This window comes from Drosophila takahashii, chromosome 2L, assembly GCF_030179915.1.
Source record: "Drosophila takahashii strain IR98-3 E-12201 chromosome 2L, DtakHiC1v2, whole genome shotgun sequence".
NCBI lineage: Eukaryota > Metazoa > Arthropoda > Insecta > Diptera > Drosophilidae > Drosophila > Drosophila takahashii.
The window spans coordinates 10196200-10211916 of NC_091678.1; the positions used below are offsets into that span (position 1 = coordinate 10196200).

The window sequence follows — 15717 nt, forward strand, 5'->3', positions numbered from 1 at the left end:
TATAGATGGTAATTAACAATGCGAACACAAAAGACTGTCATTTATTATAGGGCAGAAGCACTCATGGATTTCATTCAAGCTCGTTCGATTTATCGAGCGCTGCTTAACATTTGTCATTTGCCATTTATTTAGCTGTGTATTTTTTGCACCTCCGTAACGCCGAATCCTCAACTCAAGCATTCTCCCATTGCGTTTGCTCCAGTTTTGAGATGCCACGCATTTGTCAATCGAATGCCGAACATGTTTCGATGTCTGATCCGTGCAAATATGCCCCAAACTGATTAAATTCACTTTGCTCTTTTGGCCAATCAAAAGCGGGGAACCACTTTTTGTGCTGCAGCCAACTAATTGCGGCTTAATGGCGTTCGAGTTGATTTCTAAATTGTCTAAAGTGCAAGTCGCCAAAAACTAATAAACTGATGGAAATTCAAGCAGATTTCATATACAAGCTATATATGTGGAGAATGTTCGCCGAGTTCTTTAGTCGGAGCAGTTTGATCAGTTGATTAGCACAAGGAAGCTGATATGATGCCAAATAAAACTCATTATCATCCACTTCTTTTTCTCCCTGCTCATCATCAGATTTTAGCCTGGTTAATTTATCTTAATCACAAGTTCCGAAAGGAAACGGCGAAGGTAATGCCAAAGTAAGTGCTTTATTTAATTGAGCACTCTTTTTTTCAACTGTTAGTAGGCCGTCAGTCAGGGTCTTTTTTCGGCCGTAGATCAACCAGAAATTTATCATAATTAAAGAGAAGCCGAGCGACATAATTTGACCCAAATTTTGAAAATTGAAATCGGAATGCGAATGAAGTGGCAAAAGATTTTCCTTGGACGGCCATAAACGATTTCGTGCTGGATCTAAGGTCTTTGGGATTTCAGCTGGAGTTCGACTTGGGTTTGAGCTCGGGCAAATAACATTTGTCAATTGAAATGGCCAGAAAAACAGAAAAACTTGTACCGACTGCGGGTCGAAGACAATCGTGCAAAACCTTCGACATTTAATTTTGTTTCGTTTTTGTTTATCTTTGGTCTGCACGTTTGGTTAGCAAAGAAAATTGTCTAGAAATAAAAAAAAAACAGAAAACACTTTACATGGAGCAATTTTTAGTGCTTCTTTTATTTTTTTGCTTGATAATTGCCCGCAAAAAGGTCATAAGAGAGCCGAAAACAAATTTTTGATTCGCTCGTTGATGGACACTATTTTTCGCCACTGTCTTTGCCACCGTTTCGACCTCAACACCCTCAAAATGAACAACAATAATGACCTTTGACTGGCGGCAGTTCGCACTTAAATCTCTCGTGCTGTAATATTTTTGGGAAAACTCCAGTTCGGCGGGTCTAACAATGGCTTGCAGAGTTTCCAAAACGAAAACGAACTTTTTGATTTGACATTTTCCATGTAATTGGCCAAATGCGGTTAGGGGCCCGGCCCCGCTTTGAACCTTGAATTATCAGACCAAGACAATACCACCGCAGCACCGCCTTCGATCGCCGTCGAACTCGAAGTGCACACGGAACCAGACTTTGGAGAAGTCTCTCCCCCCAGAGAACCTGAGTGGCAGCCCCCCATCCCCAGCGATCTTGGTGAAGAACTGGCTGGCACGCCCTCGGAAACGCCCCCACAAACACCTACAGCAGCCAGTTTGGCTGCCCAAAAATCGTAAATAATAATGCAAATAAAGATATTAGTTGAGCTGAGTCGTGAGTGTGCCTATGGAAAATAATTAGGAATCTAGATAACCAATACAGGTATTAAACAGTTAAGAGCAGCCGAATTTATTTAAATATTTAAGTGATATTTCAGTTAATGGAAGATCGGAAATTTATTTATCTTAGATCCTGAGAATTTTTTCCAGATGTCTTGCGTTATTTTATATCGCCTGCCGACTTCATTGACATTCTTGATTCCATGTTTGAGGCGAACTCGTGTTTGGCAATAAAAATAAATAAATCATTTTGAACTCTGGCCATTGTTCCGTTCGTAAACAAAAACTTCGCGGCAATTAGTGCAAAAAAAAGGTTACTAACAATAAGATCAGAAAAAAAACAGAACTTTGAAAAAATGAAAAGAAATACAATAGTTTCGGTTGGCCTGGGAATTATGTCGTTTGCTCGACTTTTGTTTTTGCATTTTATGCAAGTCGGTGGCAGAGTGTTTTTGTAACACCCTGTGAGGAGATGCAAATTTATTGTTTTATGGAGCAAGCATAAAACTTCCCAAGCCACATATAGCTGTCAGCACCAAAAACAGAAATGAAATATTTCGTAAGATGAAGAAAATATAAATCATTTAAAAATTGGTTTCCTAAGAACTATATTATGTACGATTAATAATTATTTTTCTTAGTAAATCTTCTATTTGCTAAGTATTTCTCCAAAGGCCAATCTATAAACCAATATAATAACTGCAATATTTTATAGCTCTTCTATAATTGTATGATTAACGATTCAATTGAAAAGTTGTGCTGTGTGAAACTGTTTTGTCATCCCTCATTCTTCTGCGTTAAAATCTAATTTATCTAACTAACCTCATGTAACAGACAGTTTCAATTGCTCGATTGACATTTAGCCAAGTACCCACTGCCACGCCCACGGGGATCAATGAAAAATTAGGCAAATGATTTGACTGCAACAACATGTCATGACTCGACTCGGCTTTGTGAAATAAAAAATTACTAATATCAACAGCAGCAGCAGCCATCTCACCATCCCACAGAAGACAATGAATGGACAGAAAACGGAGCCAGTTCGCTGCAAATGCCACAGTGACACACTAACTGGGTGACTCCAAAAGCCGCCGCAACAGCAGCAATAGCAACAGCAACAGCGCCTAAATGCAAAAACAAAAATTATGCAACTTCGCTTTTTCGAGCAGCTGCAGTAGTTGGCTGGACTGGACTCCTGCAGTTTCCATGGTTTCCATGGTTCCAAAGCCAGATTTGGGAATCTGCCGCTGGTGTCGTTCGATTTCTTTGGCTTTTGGGAAAGATGTTTTCCAAGAGATTTTCCTATTCAATTTGGAGCTAAGCGACGACTACTCGACTAGACTGTGGACCTCAAAAGGCGTTGGCCTCCTTTTGTTGGCCGCCGTTTGACATACATAGTTAGCTGCTTAGATAGAGAACCCGAAGGAGTGTCCATGGCTCCGCAGAAAAACACTTTCAATACGGAAATGGCAAACTGAAAAAACTGGGAATAAATCGCGCTGGATTCGAGTTCGTTGCCTGAGTCTTTTGTTTCGTTCGCTGGACGCAGGTGAAAGGATTCGCGCACATTTCGTGCGAGAGAAAAACACACCCGTGGCCGAGAGACTAGGCCAGACCACAATTTACGGTCATAATTCAAAAGAGCAATTGCATAATCCGATTGAATGCGATGCGGTAGCATTTGTGCGCCTAATTGTTTGCAATTTGAATTCACCATCAGATTTGGGCGGAGATGAGTACGGACAGGTAGTCATAAGTCGACTTAGAGATATGATCAGGAGTGCGGCTGGCTGCTTAGAAAGCCAACTAAGGAACTCTAAAGGCAAGGAGGAAGTTTGTTTATTAAGTACTTGATTTTTTATATTCGAAAGATATTTTATATATGCATTTCTGAATTTGTATGTATTTAAAATATAAATATTAATAAATAAATATTTATTAGATTATTTTCAAAATTCGAATACAAATAAATTAAATTAAATATATATTTTTAATGATTTCTTATCGTACTAATTCTAACCTAATTTAGATTGTTGAAGGTTATTATTATTTTTTTTTGGTAGTCTTTAATGGTTTATTTAAAATTTTTTAGTAATGGTTATTCTTATTATAATTAATTTTCATATTAATATTTAAAAATATGATAAATACAAAAATGTAAAGTAATAAATGGGACAAAGCTTACAAATATTTTCAGCTAACATTCCTCGGCATTGTTTGGTTTTACATCGCATCGCCGTGGGGTCAATAGTCTTAGCATTTAGCTGAAATGCGATCATGCACCATGTCAATTGCATTGTGGCTATAACAAGTATTTTATTTGCCGACTGGCTGGCCAAATGAAGCGGCAAGCACTATTGCAGGGCAGGCAGACCAAAAAAAGAGAAAAAACAGAAGACACATACGATATATGGGGAGATCTTGTGGGAGGGTCTTTGGCGAGGGGGGTTCGCAATGGATTGGGTAGAGAGGAGTCACTGGGATTTCCAGATTGCCAAAGACGCTCGCTTCACTTGACTTGCGCACCGGCGACTTCGATTACGTTCGCAATTTGAGTTTCGGTTTTTGGTTTCGGTTTTGGGTTTTGAGTTTTGTGATCGAGAAACTGGTGCAAGCTATTTTTTTGTCGTCGTGATTTCTGTGCAAACTGCTGGCAAACAGACATGCATTTTGGCAAAAGAAAAAAAAACGATCAAATACTAAAACTAAACCAATTCATTTCGCAATCGGTCGACAACTGTTTGACGTTGCAGACGCATTCGGCTTGGATTTTGGCGATGGACAAGTTGGCGGTGACCTTCAAAACGCCGCCGCCGACTGGATAGTGGTCGTTCATTAGAGCAAAAGTTTCGCATTTGGCAATTTGTGGAACGTCTTTAGGTGGCCTTTTCTCAGACTCAGACCGAAAAGCTGAAAATTGCGAAAATTCGGTCTGTTCAGTTTGCCATCTTTTGTCGTCCGCCGTTGCGATTGTGTCTCCGTCATTTTGTGGCAATTAATTAAGTTTCAGCAAATATGCGTACCTCCCCCATCATCAACCGATTTCCACCGATCTCTCAGCCGATCGGCGCAAGAAATATGGTTTTAATTGGCCACCGTCGTCGGTTGGCGCAATTTGTTGTCTTGTCTCTCGGCCGGAATGGTTATCATTGCGTAAATGCTGCAACTCAGCCAGTTCCTTTAGATGTCTGGGACCCCATCGATGCGGCGTGTGTGGGATCTCTTTTTCGATTATGGGCGGATACTGAACCGATAATTTATGAGTTGACAGTGCTCCAGTTATGAGCTTCGCTGATATCGCGTATGTTGCCAATGCAAATTAATGTATATTGATGATATGCTGTTGAGTTCCGAACTTAATTGGATTTGATAATACGAAGCCTAGGAATTAACAGTTTTAGAAATTGTTTCTGACATGATAAACATAGAATTTTTATACATTTCATAATCATTAATAGATTTTTAATGTTTTCCTAAATATTCAAGATCATGAAAGAAACCTTTGACTATTCCGTTCCTCTAGATTAGGTCTTATTCATTCTATGTAATTATTAACCATTAAAATATATTTTCATTTAATTACTATGTAGCTAAATGTGGTATTGATCAACTTGGAGCATTCTTGTTCAAAATAATTCGATGTAATTAGTTAGGGTCGCTCGGCGACAATTAAGCTTGATAGAGAGATCCGCTTTGTAATTGCATTCGTTGCATAACCCGAAACGCCAACCAAGTCAAGAACGAAACTAATGTAGGTACAACGACTCAATGAGTGTAAGAATGGGAATATGCACATTTGCACAACACCTACGACGACGACGAGTGGCAAGCACGAGAGCAATATAATTCATAACAAATTATGGTTGAAAATACAGAATTACGAGGGCAGTGCATGTAAGTGCGGTGTGCCCCCAGCCACGCCCCCAAAAATGGATGTGTGTGCAAATGCTGTCCACAAAGCAGCCGACCTTCGGGCAAAGCCAAATGAATTCTTTGGCCTGGAACTGGTTCTGATTCTAATTCTAATTTCTGATTGTGATTTCTGTTCTAATCCAGAGACACCGAGATCGGCTCTCTTTTGTTTCTAAATCGAAGGCGAAGGAAATTAAGTCAGAAATTAACAAGAACTGGTGACTTTTTATTAGAAAGTTGTTTCAGTTCCGTCTTTGGCACGCGCAGCGTCCTTGGGATCAGTGGTTCGTAAGCCCAAAGTCGCCCAGAGGCCAAAGGCCTCGAACATTAAACAGATCATCCCGAAAATAAATGCGCTGATCTTTAATATATGGTAAGCAAGTTTAGAAAAACTGTTTTAATTGCCCTCGTTTGGGTAATAAGTAAGATGGCCCGAACCGGATTCTTGTCTAATTTTTTGTTTGTTTGTTTGCCTTTTTTTGAGGTAAACAAATGCTAAACAGCCCTAAACTTAATTGATTCAATTCATCAAACGCAAACATGCTCAGAACTTTTTTTGCAGTTTGAAAGTTGATATTTTGGTATTTGTATTTGATGAGGAAAAACCCCGCTTAGTTCGTTCACTTGTCGTAAAAAGCTGAAAACCGACATTAAATATCAAGTGTCTACTCTACTCTTCTTTTGTCCGTCCGCCGGTCCTACGCATGTGGCTAAATGTTACTCGAAATTTACGAGCGACTTTTAAATGAACTCAACTGACGTTGACTTTGACGCTGGGAATGGGATTGTATTGGATAGGATAGGAATGGAGAAGTGCACGTCATCTTTGGCTACCGACTGCTGCTCCGGTCGACCTTGCGCACGTCTTTTCTTAATCTGATCAGCGCTCATCTCGCTTTTTTACATCACTCGACCTGTAATCGATTGGCCTATGAGCTTGTCTGCCGGTGGCATCCACGACTTGATATTTCCTTCCGTCTCAATGCAAATGCATTGCCAATTTGGGTCATGTCAACCCATGTCACTGGAACGGTGAGAGGATTTTCGGCTTTAAGGACCAGGAAGGCGTCAAGATATCAGTTTATATTGTGACTAAGTAAAATTGATTTATTTAAGCTTAAGCTGCCCTTAATTACAAGCATAAATAATTAATTTTTCATGTCTGAAGTCTTCTTTTGGCATTTTGAAGTTTTTGAAAAGTTTATATCAAATGAGATAAAAAAAAATTTATAATGTTTTCATATTTTATCTTTATTTAAGAAATTCTGCAGAAAGCTAGAGTTTAATTTAAATACATTTTTATTTATATTTTATAGTCATTGAATTTCTCTGTGCCCAAATAGCCATTTATGGAAACATTTTCCATTACGCCTAAAATCCATTGTAAAATTATCGATTTTAATGAAATGGTTTCGTTTTAGGGCACAAATTCCAGAGTATCCACCCATTTAAAAAATTCACCAGATTCATAACGACATAATCTTTATTTACAAAATACATATGTACAAGATTCGATAACAAAGAACCCGATGATAACTATTTCCAGCAGCCAACCCGTGACAAAGACATCATCATTTATTTTATACATTTTATTTTATTTGTCCTTAATAGATTTTCACATAGATATTTCTGTTGCTATCCATTTTCAATTCATTGTGCGCCGAAACCTTTCACTGATAAACGTGGCCAGCTAAACGGTCCATAAATGGTGAAATTTACAAACGGTTAGCTGGTATTTATCCTAAACCTGGGTGTTCTGGGCCAAGCACAATGGCTTCCATTGGATGGCTGGATTGGAAATAATTTACAAAAGGCATTGCTTGTTTCATCTTGGGGTTTGGTTCTTAACAGCTACAGAGAGTGGCAGGTCGGAAGTTGGACTTCCCGGGGGTATATTTAGTTGTAAGTGTTTTTCTTTTGATCGGATGGGAAGGGTAGGCTGATTGAAAATGTTGCTAGATTTCCTTCGGCTCATTTCCAGAAAGTCCGCTCTATGCTCCAATGGAATAGCCCGCTTCCGGTTTCCGTTTCCGTCTCTTCGCTTACTTGTGGTAACCATGATGGTCGGCATAGACGGAGGCGTCATGTCCGATGGCGCTGTGTCCATAGCCGCTGTGTCCGATGGCGCTGACGGGGTAGCTGCTGACGGCCACGGTGGGGGCGTGCTTCACCACGGAGTGCGAGACGACGGGCACCTTCACGTAGACTGGGTAGGGACGGTCCACATGGACGGGCACCTGGACATTGACGGCCTTCTCCACGTAGACGGGATAGGGCTTGGCCACCGGCACGGGGTATGGGCGGGGCACCTCAACGGGCACGGGACGATCGACGGGCACATGGACGGGCACCTTCTCGTGACGGATCACCTCGTAGGGCTGGGGCACTGGCACGGGCACCTTGACGTACTCCTTAACGGTCACGGGAACCTTACGGATGACCTCGTAGGGCTGGGGCACGGGCACCTTAACCTCGACGGGCACGCGCTTCTCATGAACGACGGGATAGGGGCGGTCCACATGCACGGGCACTGGGATTCCCTTGGTGATGGTGATGGTCTTGTGGACATCGGCCTGCTTGCTGATCACATAGGGGGCGGGGGCATGGTGGACGGCCACTGCGGGGGCGGTGTGTCCGACGGCGATCGCTGGACCGCTGTGGCCCACAGCGATGGCGGCGGGAGCCGAGTGTCCGGTCAGTCCGTAGCCATGTCCGTAGCTGCCGTGTCCGGAGATCGAGCCATGGCCCAGGTAGCCGGTGTCTAGGCCAGCGTGGCCGTAACCGTAGCCCAGGTCGAGCAGACCGCGCTTGTCCAGCTTCTTCTCCAGCGGCACCTTCTCACCCTCGGTTTTGCTGGCGCAGGCGGAGGCCACCAGCAGAGCGGCTAAACAGATCTGCAATGGAATGATTGGGTGCGGTGGGTTAGGATTAGGTATAGACTAAATGACCTGTAGTCCTTGACAAAAGCATTGAAATAATGCAAGGTTTCTAATTTGCTAGTGGTTTGATTTACTAAAATATAAAACTTGGGATAATTTATTTAAATATCAGACTCTACATGGGACTTTACATAATATATCTTATTTCCTATTATTTTAAATGTTTTAAATTTGTTAGATTTTAGATGAGTACTGGAATAATAAAACCTTTTATTACCAATTTTAAATTTAAACACATTTTTAATAAAATAAAAAATTTTTGTAATATTATTTTAGTATTATCTTCACAGTTACCATATCATATCCCCTTGTATACATATCATATTCTATCATATCTTATCATAGTCCATCATATCCTATCATATTCTATCACCAACTATCATATCCTTTCATATCCTATCATATACCATTATATCTTATATTATCATATCCTATCGTATCATATCATATCCTATCATATTCTATCATATCCTATTATATCCTCTCTTCTCCTATCATGTTGTTTATGTTGAACCAATTCTGTCTTGAAATATACAAAGCATATTACCTAACGGCAAGGCAAGGCAGACTTTTATGACCCGTTGCCTAGTTTGATCGATTAGGTAATCGCATTAGAAAGCGAAGGCGATATGTCGCCCCGATTCGCATTGTGTCGTCCGTTGTCTCATCGCCCTCTTTTGCGATTCAAATGGTCAAGTGAAATTCGTGCGTGCCGCGCATAAATGATGCAGTGCAGAGAGTTACGCCCCAAAAGTAGACTTCGCCCACTGCCACACCCACTTTCAGCCCACCGCCCACCGACTACCGCCGACTGGCGTCACGTTACGCATAAGCAGTCGGCGATTCAGCGATTCCACGGCGAGTGCATTTGGAGTTGGCTTTAATTGGGCACATGAACCCAGTTGATTGCGGCCTGGTATTAGACGTGGCTGGCACTCCAATTATGATCGTTCAGTTAATAGACGCTTATTAACCATGTCTTTCAAGTTGAAGTTGCCCGTTTGCGAGCAATGCAATTCATGGATTGTTTAAGGAAGTTGTTTAAGCTGAAGATATTTCATATTTGCATTGCAAAAAACCTACATGACTATACGGAAAATAAGTTTAATTTGATATTGTTCTATATGCAATCAATTGCAATTCTTTGAGTGTTTTCTAGATTTCCCACACTTAAATATGACTACCAATGCCATTAGTTCACACATTTGCGTACTGTACATATATCAAATTTAATTTCTTGAATTCTGATTGGAAATTAGATTCTATATGTCTATTGTACTTACGAAGACTTTCATTGTGGAGTCTGTTGGGACTTGCCAAGGCTGTAAGTAAACAAAGGAAAATTTGAATTAATTACAAGGAAACCAACATGGGTTTTTTTCGAATAGAAATAGTTATAATAACAATGCATTCTTAGGGAAGCAAAATCAATTACAAGCATTCTTTAAAAAGTTAAACAAATTTCAAGCACAAGTCTGGTCACAGTTTTAAAATTTTTAAATCACAGCTTAAACTATATTTTTAGGTTTCACTTGGAGTTTTACGCGTATTTGGAAAACAAACAGAAATAAACTTTAATTTTAACTTAAACTTCACTTACAGCGAAATAGACTGTGGAAGGATTGTAGAATCACAAGCGATTCCAAACCTTTGACTGGATGCTGTCTGTGGTCAGTGGCGCGCTTTTATACCCCCAAAGAGTTTTTGTGTCAAAACGAAACTGAAAACGCCGATAAGCCAAGTCGCTGAGCGGTTTCCAAAAGCTTTTCCCACTAAAAGCCAGGCCAACTGCTCTCTTCAAAGCTCAGAGTTCGGCTTGGTTTTTGCCTGTGTTGGTAAGATTTGCGAATGTGTGAGTGCGGCTCGGAAAGTTCCAAGCGGAAGCGCTTACCAATACAATGGCAATCCACCAATACTCCAACATTTGCGGCTCTTCTCTGTTTGTATTGGTGCTTTTAGCCGCCGACTTGAAAGTGGCTCATAAAATATGGGTGCAAATTTGATCAGATTTGGTATCAATTTGGAATCATAAAAAAGCTAATTAAATAAATTAACTAAATCTTGAATTGAAATTTATCTTGGGAAAATTCCGGAGAACGTTCTACGATTTTTTCGTTATTTATGTTTTTGGGTTTGGGTAAACAATCTTCGGATTTCTCAGCATATTCTTTCCAAAGTATATATCTCTGGAAAAGGTCATATGTCTATCAAAATTGAAATGTTTTGTTTGGCAAGTTTCAGAAGTCAAAAGTTTTGTCCGAACCTGATTTTTAAAATCAATAATATCAGATTTTGTTTTGATTCCATTAGGTAATAAAAAAGTAGCTTATTAATATCATATTTAGAAACCAGGAACGCAATTTAAATTAGAGACCTATAAATCAGAAAACCTGAAAGAGGGTTATCTTGTTTGAAACAGAATTTTGTACCCAAAGAAAAGTAATTTTTAGATTTATTTTATTATTTTATTTAATTTTATTAGATTTTTCTTTATGCGAAATAAATAAAGCTCTGTTGTCTTTGCATCATCAGCTATAAATTAATAGAAAAATCAAAAAATCTGACGAGGAAAGGAGGATTGTGATGTCTCAATTTCGATTGATGTCATAGTTAGGCACCTTCAGATGTCTCTGGTTTCAATTTCGCACTTCCTGCAAAGACAAGGTAAAAACGGAAGCAACTATGTTGCAATTCATCGGCTTCTTTGATGACGAATTCCTGGATTCGCAGGGCGGAAAAGATATCTGCGATTGAGGGTGGTGAAAACTGATGCAACTGCGGTTCAGGTATCATATTTCGTAGTTGCAATCGAAATCGATTATCGGAATGCCGGGAGGGCGAGTGTAGTGAGGTGGCGTGGAACCCCGACTGGGATTGCAAATGGATCTGCGACTGGAACAGTGACTGGATCGGGTGCCATGCGTGAGATCAGAGATCTGCGATTTGCACTCTGCCGCAAAAGTGAAAGGCCTTTATCTTTATGGGTCGCCGTTGCAGGGGAAGGAGTGAATTCAAGTACACCCAGAGAAATGTGGGACTATTTTTTAGGTAACGTATGACCTAAAAAATTTAAATAGACTAAAATTTCAGATTTAGGTAATGGGTTACCTAAAAATATTAGCATGTGGACTATGTTCCTACTTTTTAGGTAAAGCTAAAGAGATTTTTATAGGCCATCGTAACCTTCAAATTGGTCCATAAGACCTAAAATTTAGGAATAATTTAAAGTCGATTATCACTCACAACTTAATACAAATATTGGTCCCTAATATTAATAAACAAATTATTCGGTTTTTTAAGTTTAATGTTAAAAAATTTTTTAGACTTTTCTTAAAGCTAGTGATGGAAAAGTTTCAATATATAAAATCAATACCTACGTGGACTATTTTCCTACTTTTAAGGTAATAGTGCCCTATTCTAAAAATAGAATTCGCCTGAGCCCCTTGAAGCAGGCTTTGGTTTTGCCGCAGGGCCTTTAAGTAGTTCCGTAGACCAGAGGCTAGCCTATTGGACTCTCGCGCAGAAGACCCGGGATCGATTCCCACCGAGGACAAAATAAAGTGATTGTTTTTTCAGAAAGATAAAATATTTGCTTTTCCGAATAATACAATATAAGCAATTAAAATAATCAAATATGTTACTATCAATAGTAAAAATCCTAGCTTTTTTTTAAATACCTAATATTTAGGTAATTCTGACCTAAAAATCTAGTCCACTAGCCATTTTTTTAGGTAACCATTACCAGAAATAAATTCAAGACTGCGTACAAAATATAGTCCACATGGACAACATTTTAGGTAATGCATGGCCTTGGCGCGTTTTTCTGGCCATATTTCCTAAAATTTTAGGTAATTAGGCCCCTTTTTAGTCCATTTTGTTTTCTGGGTGTAGTTGCATTTGCACAAAATCAGATTACATATCAGCCGGGGCTGAGTCCGTGATTTGGCAATTGCCAGCATAATTATTTGTTAATGCGCAAAATGAAACCTGTTGGATGTTGGACTCCGTTCAAGCTGTCTGACAGCCAAAATGATATGCGTGCACCGTGATTGACTAATCCTAAATCCCATTGTCTTGCCTCGGGGCAGGCGGGAAAGATATTTGCATTTTCTATTGTCTGCTTCAGATTCTACAAAGGCAATCAAACTAAAACAAACATTTAGCGATCGGCGTATAAAGCCGCTTTCCAAATGCTAAAAATGTTTTGTCAACACTTTAGCTTTTTAGAGCTGAACTAATAAAAAAAGCTTGTTTAATTTTTGCCGGGGAACGGCCTCTGCTTTAATGGTCTATTCCTTATTGACCCGTCGAACAACTATCAAATATATATGACACTTCTGCTGCCGTTATTTCAATTATAACTGCTATTCTAAAAAACTTTTTACTAAGTAGTTTTGTATATATTTGTGTAGCTAACTTGAAGAAACTAATGACTTGAAATTTTATTACACTCATTAAATTTGCATTTGATGGTTTGTATCTTTATTTGAGCTTCGTCTTTAAATACATAAAAACATAACTATTTAATTAAATATTTTTTATGTGCTCATATGATGAAACATATTATATGTCTGCAAAAATTTGTAAACAATCGATTTACTTCTGAAGAATTTTTTTATAAAGAAATAAATATTTTGAATGTAGGCTTATATTTCTTGAATTAAACTCTGTCTTTGTTGGTAGACAAAAAGCTCAATTTAAATTCAATTTAAATCAGCATATAATTATATAATCACCAAAAAGAGAATGTAAGAATGTTTTAGTATGAGCATTAGATAATATATTTGATAATTTGTAAATTTCCAATCAAGACTAACTGGAATACGTAAATGGGCAAACTGGATTCGCCTTTCGAGCATCGCCCTTGACCACAAAGAAAAAGAACACAATTCTTGGTTGTCTTCTCTATTACATGGAATATTCCCAGTCTTAAGCCGCAGTTTGTCTTGTTTTTTCTTAGCAGGCTGGAAAACTTTTACTTTCTGCTGAAAATGTGTTGTTTGGCCACATGGAACACAGTCAAGTCTGTGGGGTATCTGCAGCTGTTTGCCCACAACAACGGGCGTTACAATTCTGTTAGTCCAGATACTCGGATTTAGGGGGTGGTAGAGGTATACCTATAGGTACCAAGATAGAGAGAGGGAGAGGGGTGGTTGTGGTTGCAACATCAAAGCCATGCGATTGACCCCCATTTCCCTCCAGTTTGCAAGCTGCTGTAGTTGCATTTCGGCTTCGGTTTTGGCTTCTCGGTTTGCATTTTTAGACGCTATGCGGATTCTCATGTTCGAAGTCGCCATAAATTGTGGTCAACCGATGCGACGTTATTCATTGATTATAACGACAACAATAACTGCAGTACAGTCCCCCCTTTTGCATTGGCCGCCTGCTGATTTATGGCCAATTGTTCGGAGTGTGTTAATGTTCGGCTGTTGTGACTCTTGTGCACGCTGTTGCGGTCTGTTTTCCTAGAGTTTTGGCCAGGCCTCTTGGTCTCTGAGTCGGCCCCTTTATTAGCCAAATAATAATTAGGCTTATTAGGGCCACAAGTCGGCTGGCTGGCGTTCGGTGGCAATCCTCACTCACTCACGCCGTCTGCCATGCGATTATTCACACAATTGTAAGCGTGCTGAGCTGCAAGTGAGCGACTTGACATGCCAGCTGGAAAATGGTCTGGGAAATTCCGATCTGCAATAAGATGACTAACGGTGGAAACACTGATGTGTAATAAAATTAGGCGTTATGCAAAAATATCATTGTTTTTTTTTGGCATATTCTTGAGTGAAAATTAGATTTCATTGTAAAATAAATAATAAAATATTTACGATTTCTTTTAATCATTCAAAAACATTCAAACCATTCAGCTTGACCTCAGCATTTTGGAGATCCTCGGCACTTGTCCGAATTTCCATCATCATAAAAATTACGAGCTGACAGCGCAAACGATTCTTTTTTTACACCTCTTTATTTTGACTACCCTGCCAAACTACAAGCATATTTTTTACAACTTATTGCCAGCCTAGGCCGACTTAAAAAAATAACGAAAAATGATAAAAATAAAAATAATCATTACGGCGAACATAACAACTTTTATGGCAATTCGGAAAGGAATTAGATCAAGTTCGCTGCCACGAGTCTGGGTTGCCTCGAGTGGATTGTGGATTGTCCGGCGATTGGGTTCACCAGCTTATTGATTTATGCGCACGGATCTAGCGATCCGAGACAATCGAGACACAAGCAAAAGTGAGCTCGAATTAAATGCTAATTAGGTTCCAAAAAGCGGATCTAGAACAATAATAAATAAAATAATGATTCAATTAAGAGTGGAATTACATGGAAAATGAGCAATGTGCTGCCGCGAACGGATCGGAATTGGAGTTGAAATCGGAATTGAAATCGGAATCCGAATTCGAAACTAAAACTGAAACTGAAAGTGCATTGTGCAACGTACTGAATCGCCATCCACATCCACATCGACATCAACTCGAACTCTATTTATGGCCAAGACAAAAACCGGACCGACTTCTTGGCGACTTGGAGCGACTGCATCCGCAATGTTTCTAAACGAGAAGAGAAAAAAAGCCGTCAACGCGAAAAATACAAAGTAAAAAAGAAAAAAAAAACGTATAAAATAAAACTAAGCCATCTGAGTGGCGATCTATTGAAGGAAGCTGTTGCCCATTCGTTGTCGTGGTCGCCTTAGTTTGTTTAGGCCACACGCCCATGGCGCTTAAATGATTTGCTGGCCGGGCCAAGAGAGTGGCGTGGATAACAGGGCGTATGCCTAATGCCCGGGCCTCCAATCGGGGCTGGCCACGTTTTCTGTGCAAAGTTTTGGCATTTTGACATATCAAGTGAAAAGCCTAAACGATTTCCGACAAGTAACCAGTTTTTTTTTGCTTTGCTTCATTTTTTGTTTACAACTAAATGCACATTACAAATGCGCATAAATTTTGGTAACATTTAAATAAATCTAAAAGTTGTGAATTAGTGCGGCTGTGGGTGTGGGGTAAATATTAAATTGATTTCTTAATGGAATCAATTTGTCATCAATGTAAAGTTAAGATAACAGGAGTAGACTTCTCGCTAACTAATAAAAAAGGAAGAAGAAGATATTCTAGTCGAAAGTAATAACTAGTTTGTTAGACAAAATAAAATAG

At 39.4% G+C, this 15717-nt stretch overlaps 2 protein-coding genes across 2 annotated transcripts in view; one reads left to right on the forward strand and one right to left on the reverse strand.

Annotated features, from left to right (window-relative positions):
* The window catches only part of Ance-3 (angiotensin-converting enzyme Ance-3), a 46628-nt gene that overhangs the window by 27222 nt on the left and 3689 nt on the right, over nucleotides 1–15717 (forward strand). The gene's annotated exons all lie outside the window — the stretch shown is intronic.
* Vajk3 lies at nucleotides 7196–10261 on the reverse strand. The gene is made up of 3 exons (XM_017147411.2): nucleotides 10161–10261; nucleotides 9844–9882; nucleotides 7196–8515 (listed from the first exon to the last, which is right to left on the reverse strand). Exons 2-3 carry the CDS (start codon nucleotides 9853–9855, stop codon nucleotides 7664–7666), a joined length of 864 nt encoding a protein of 287 aa, XP_017002900.1. The 5' UTR covers nucleotides 9856–9882; nucleotides 10161–10261; the 3' UTR covers nucleotides 7196–7663.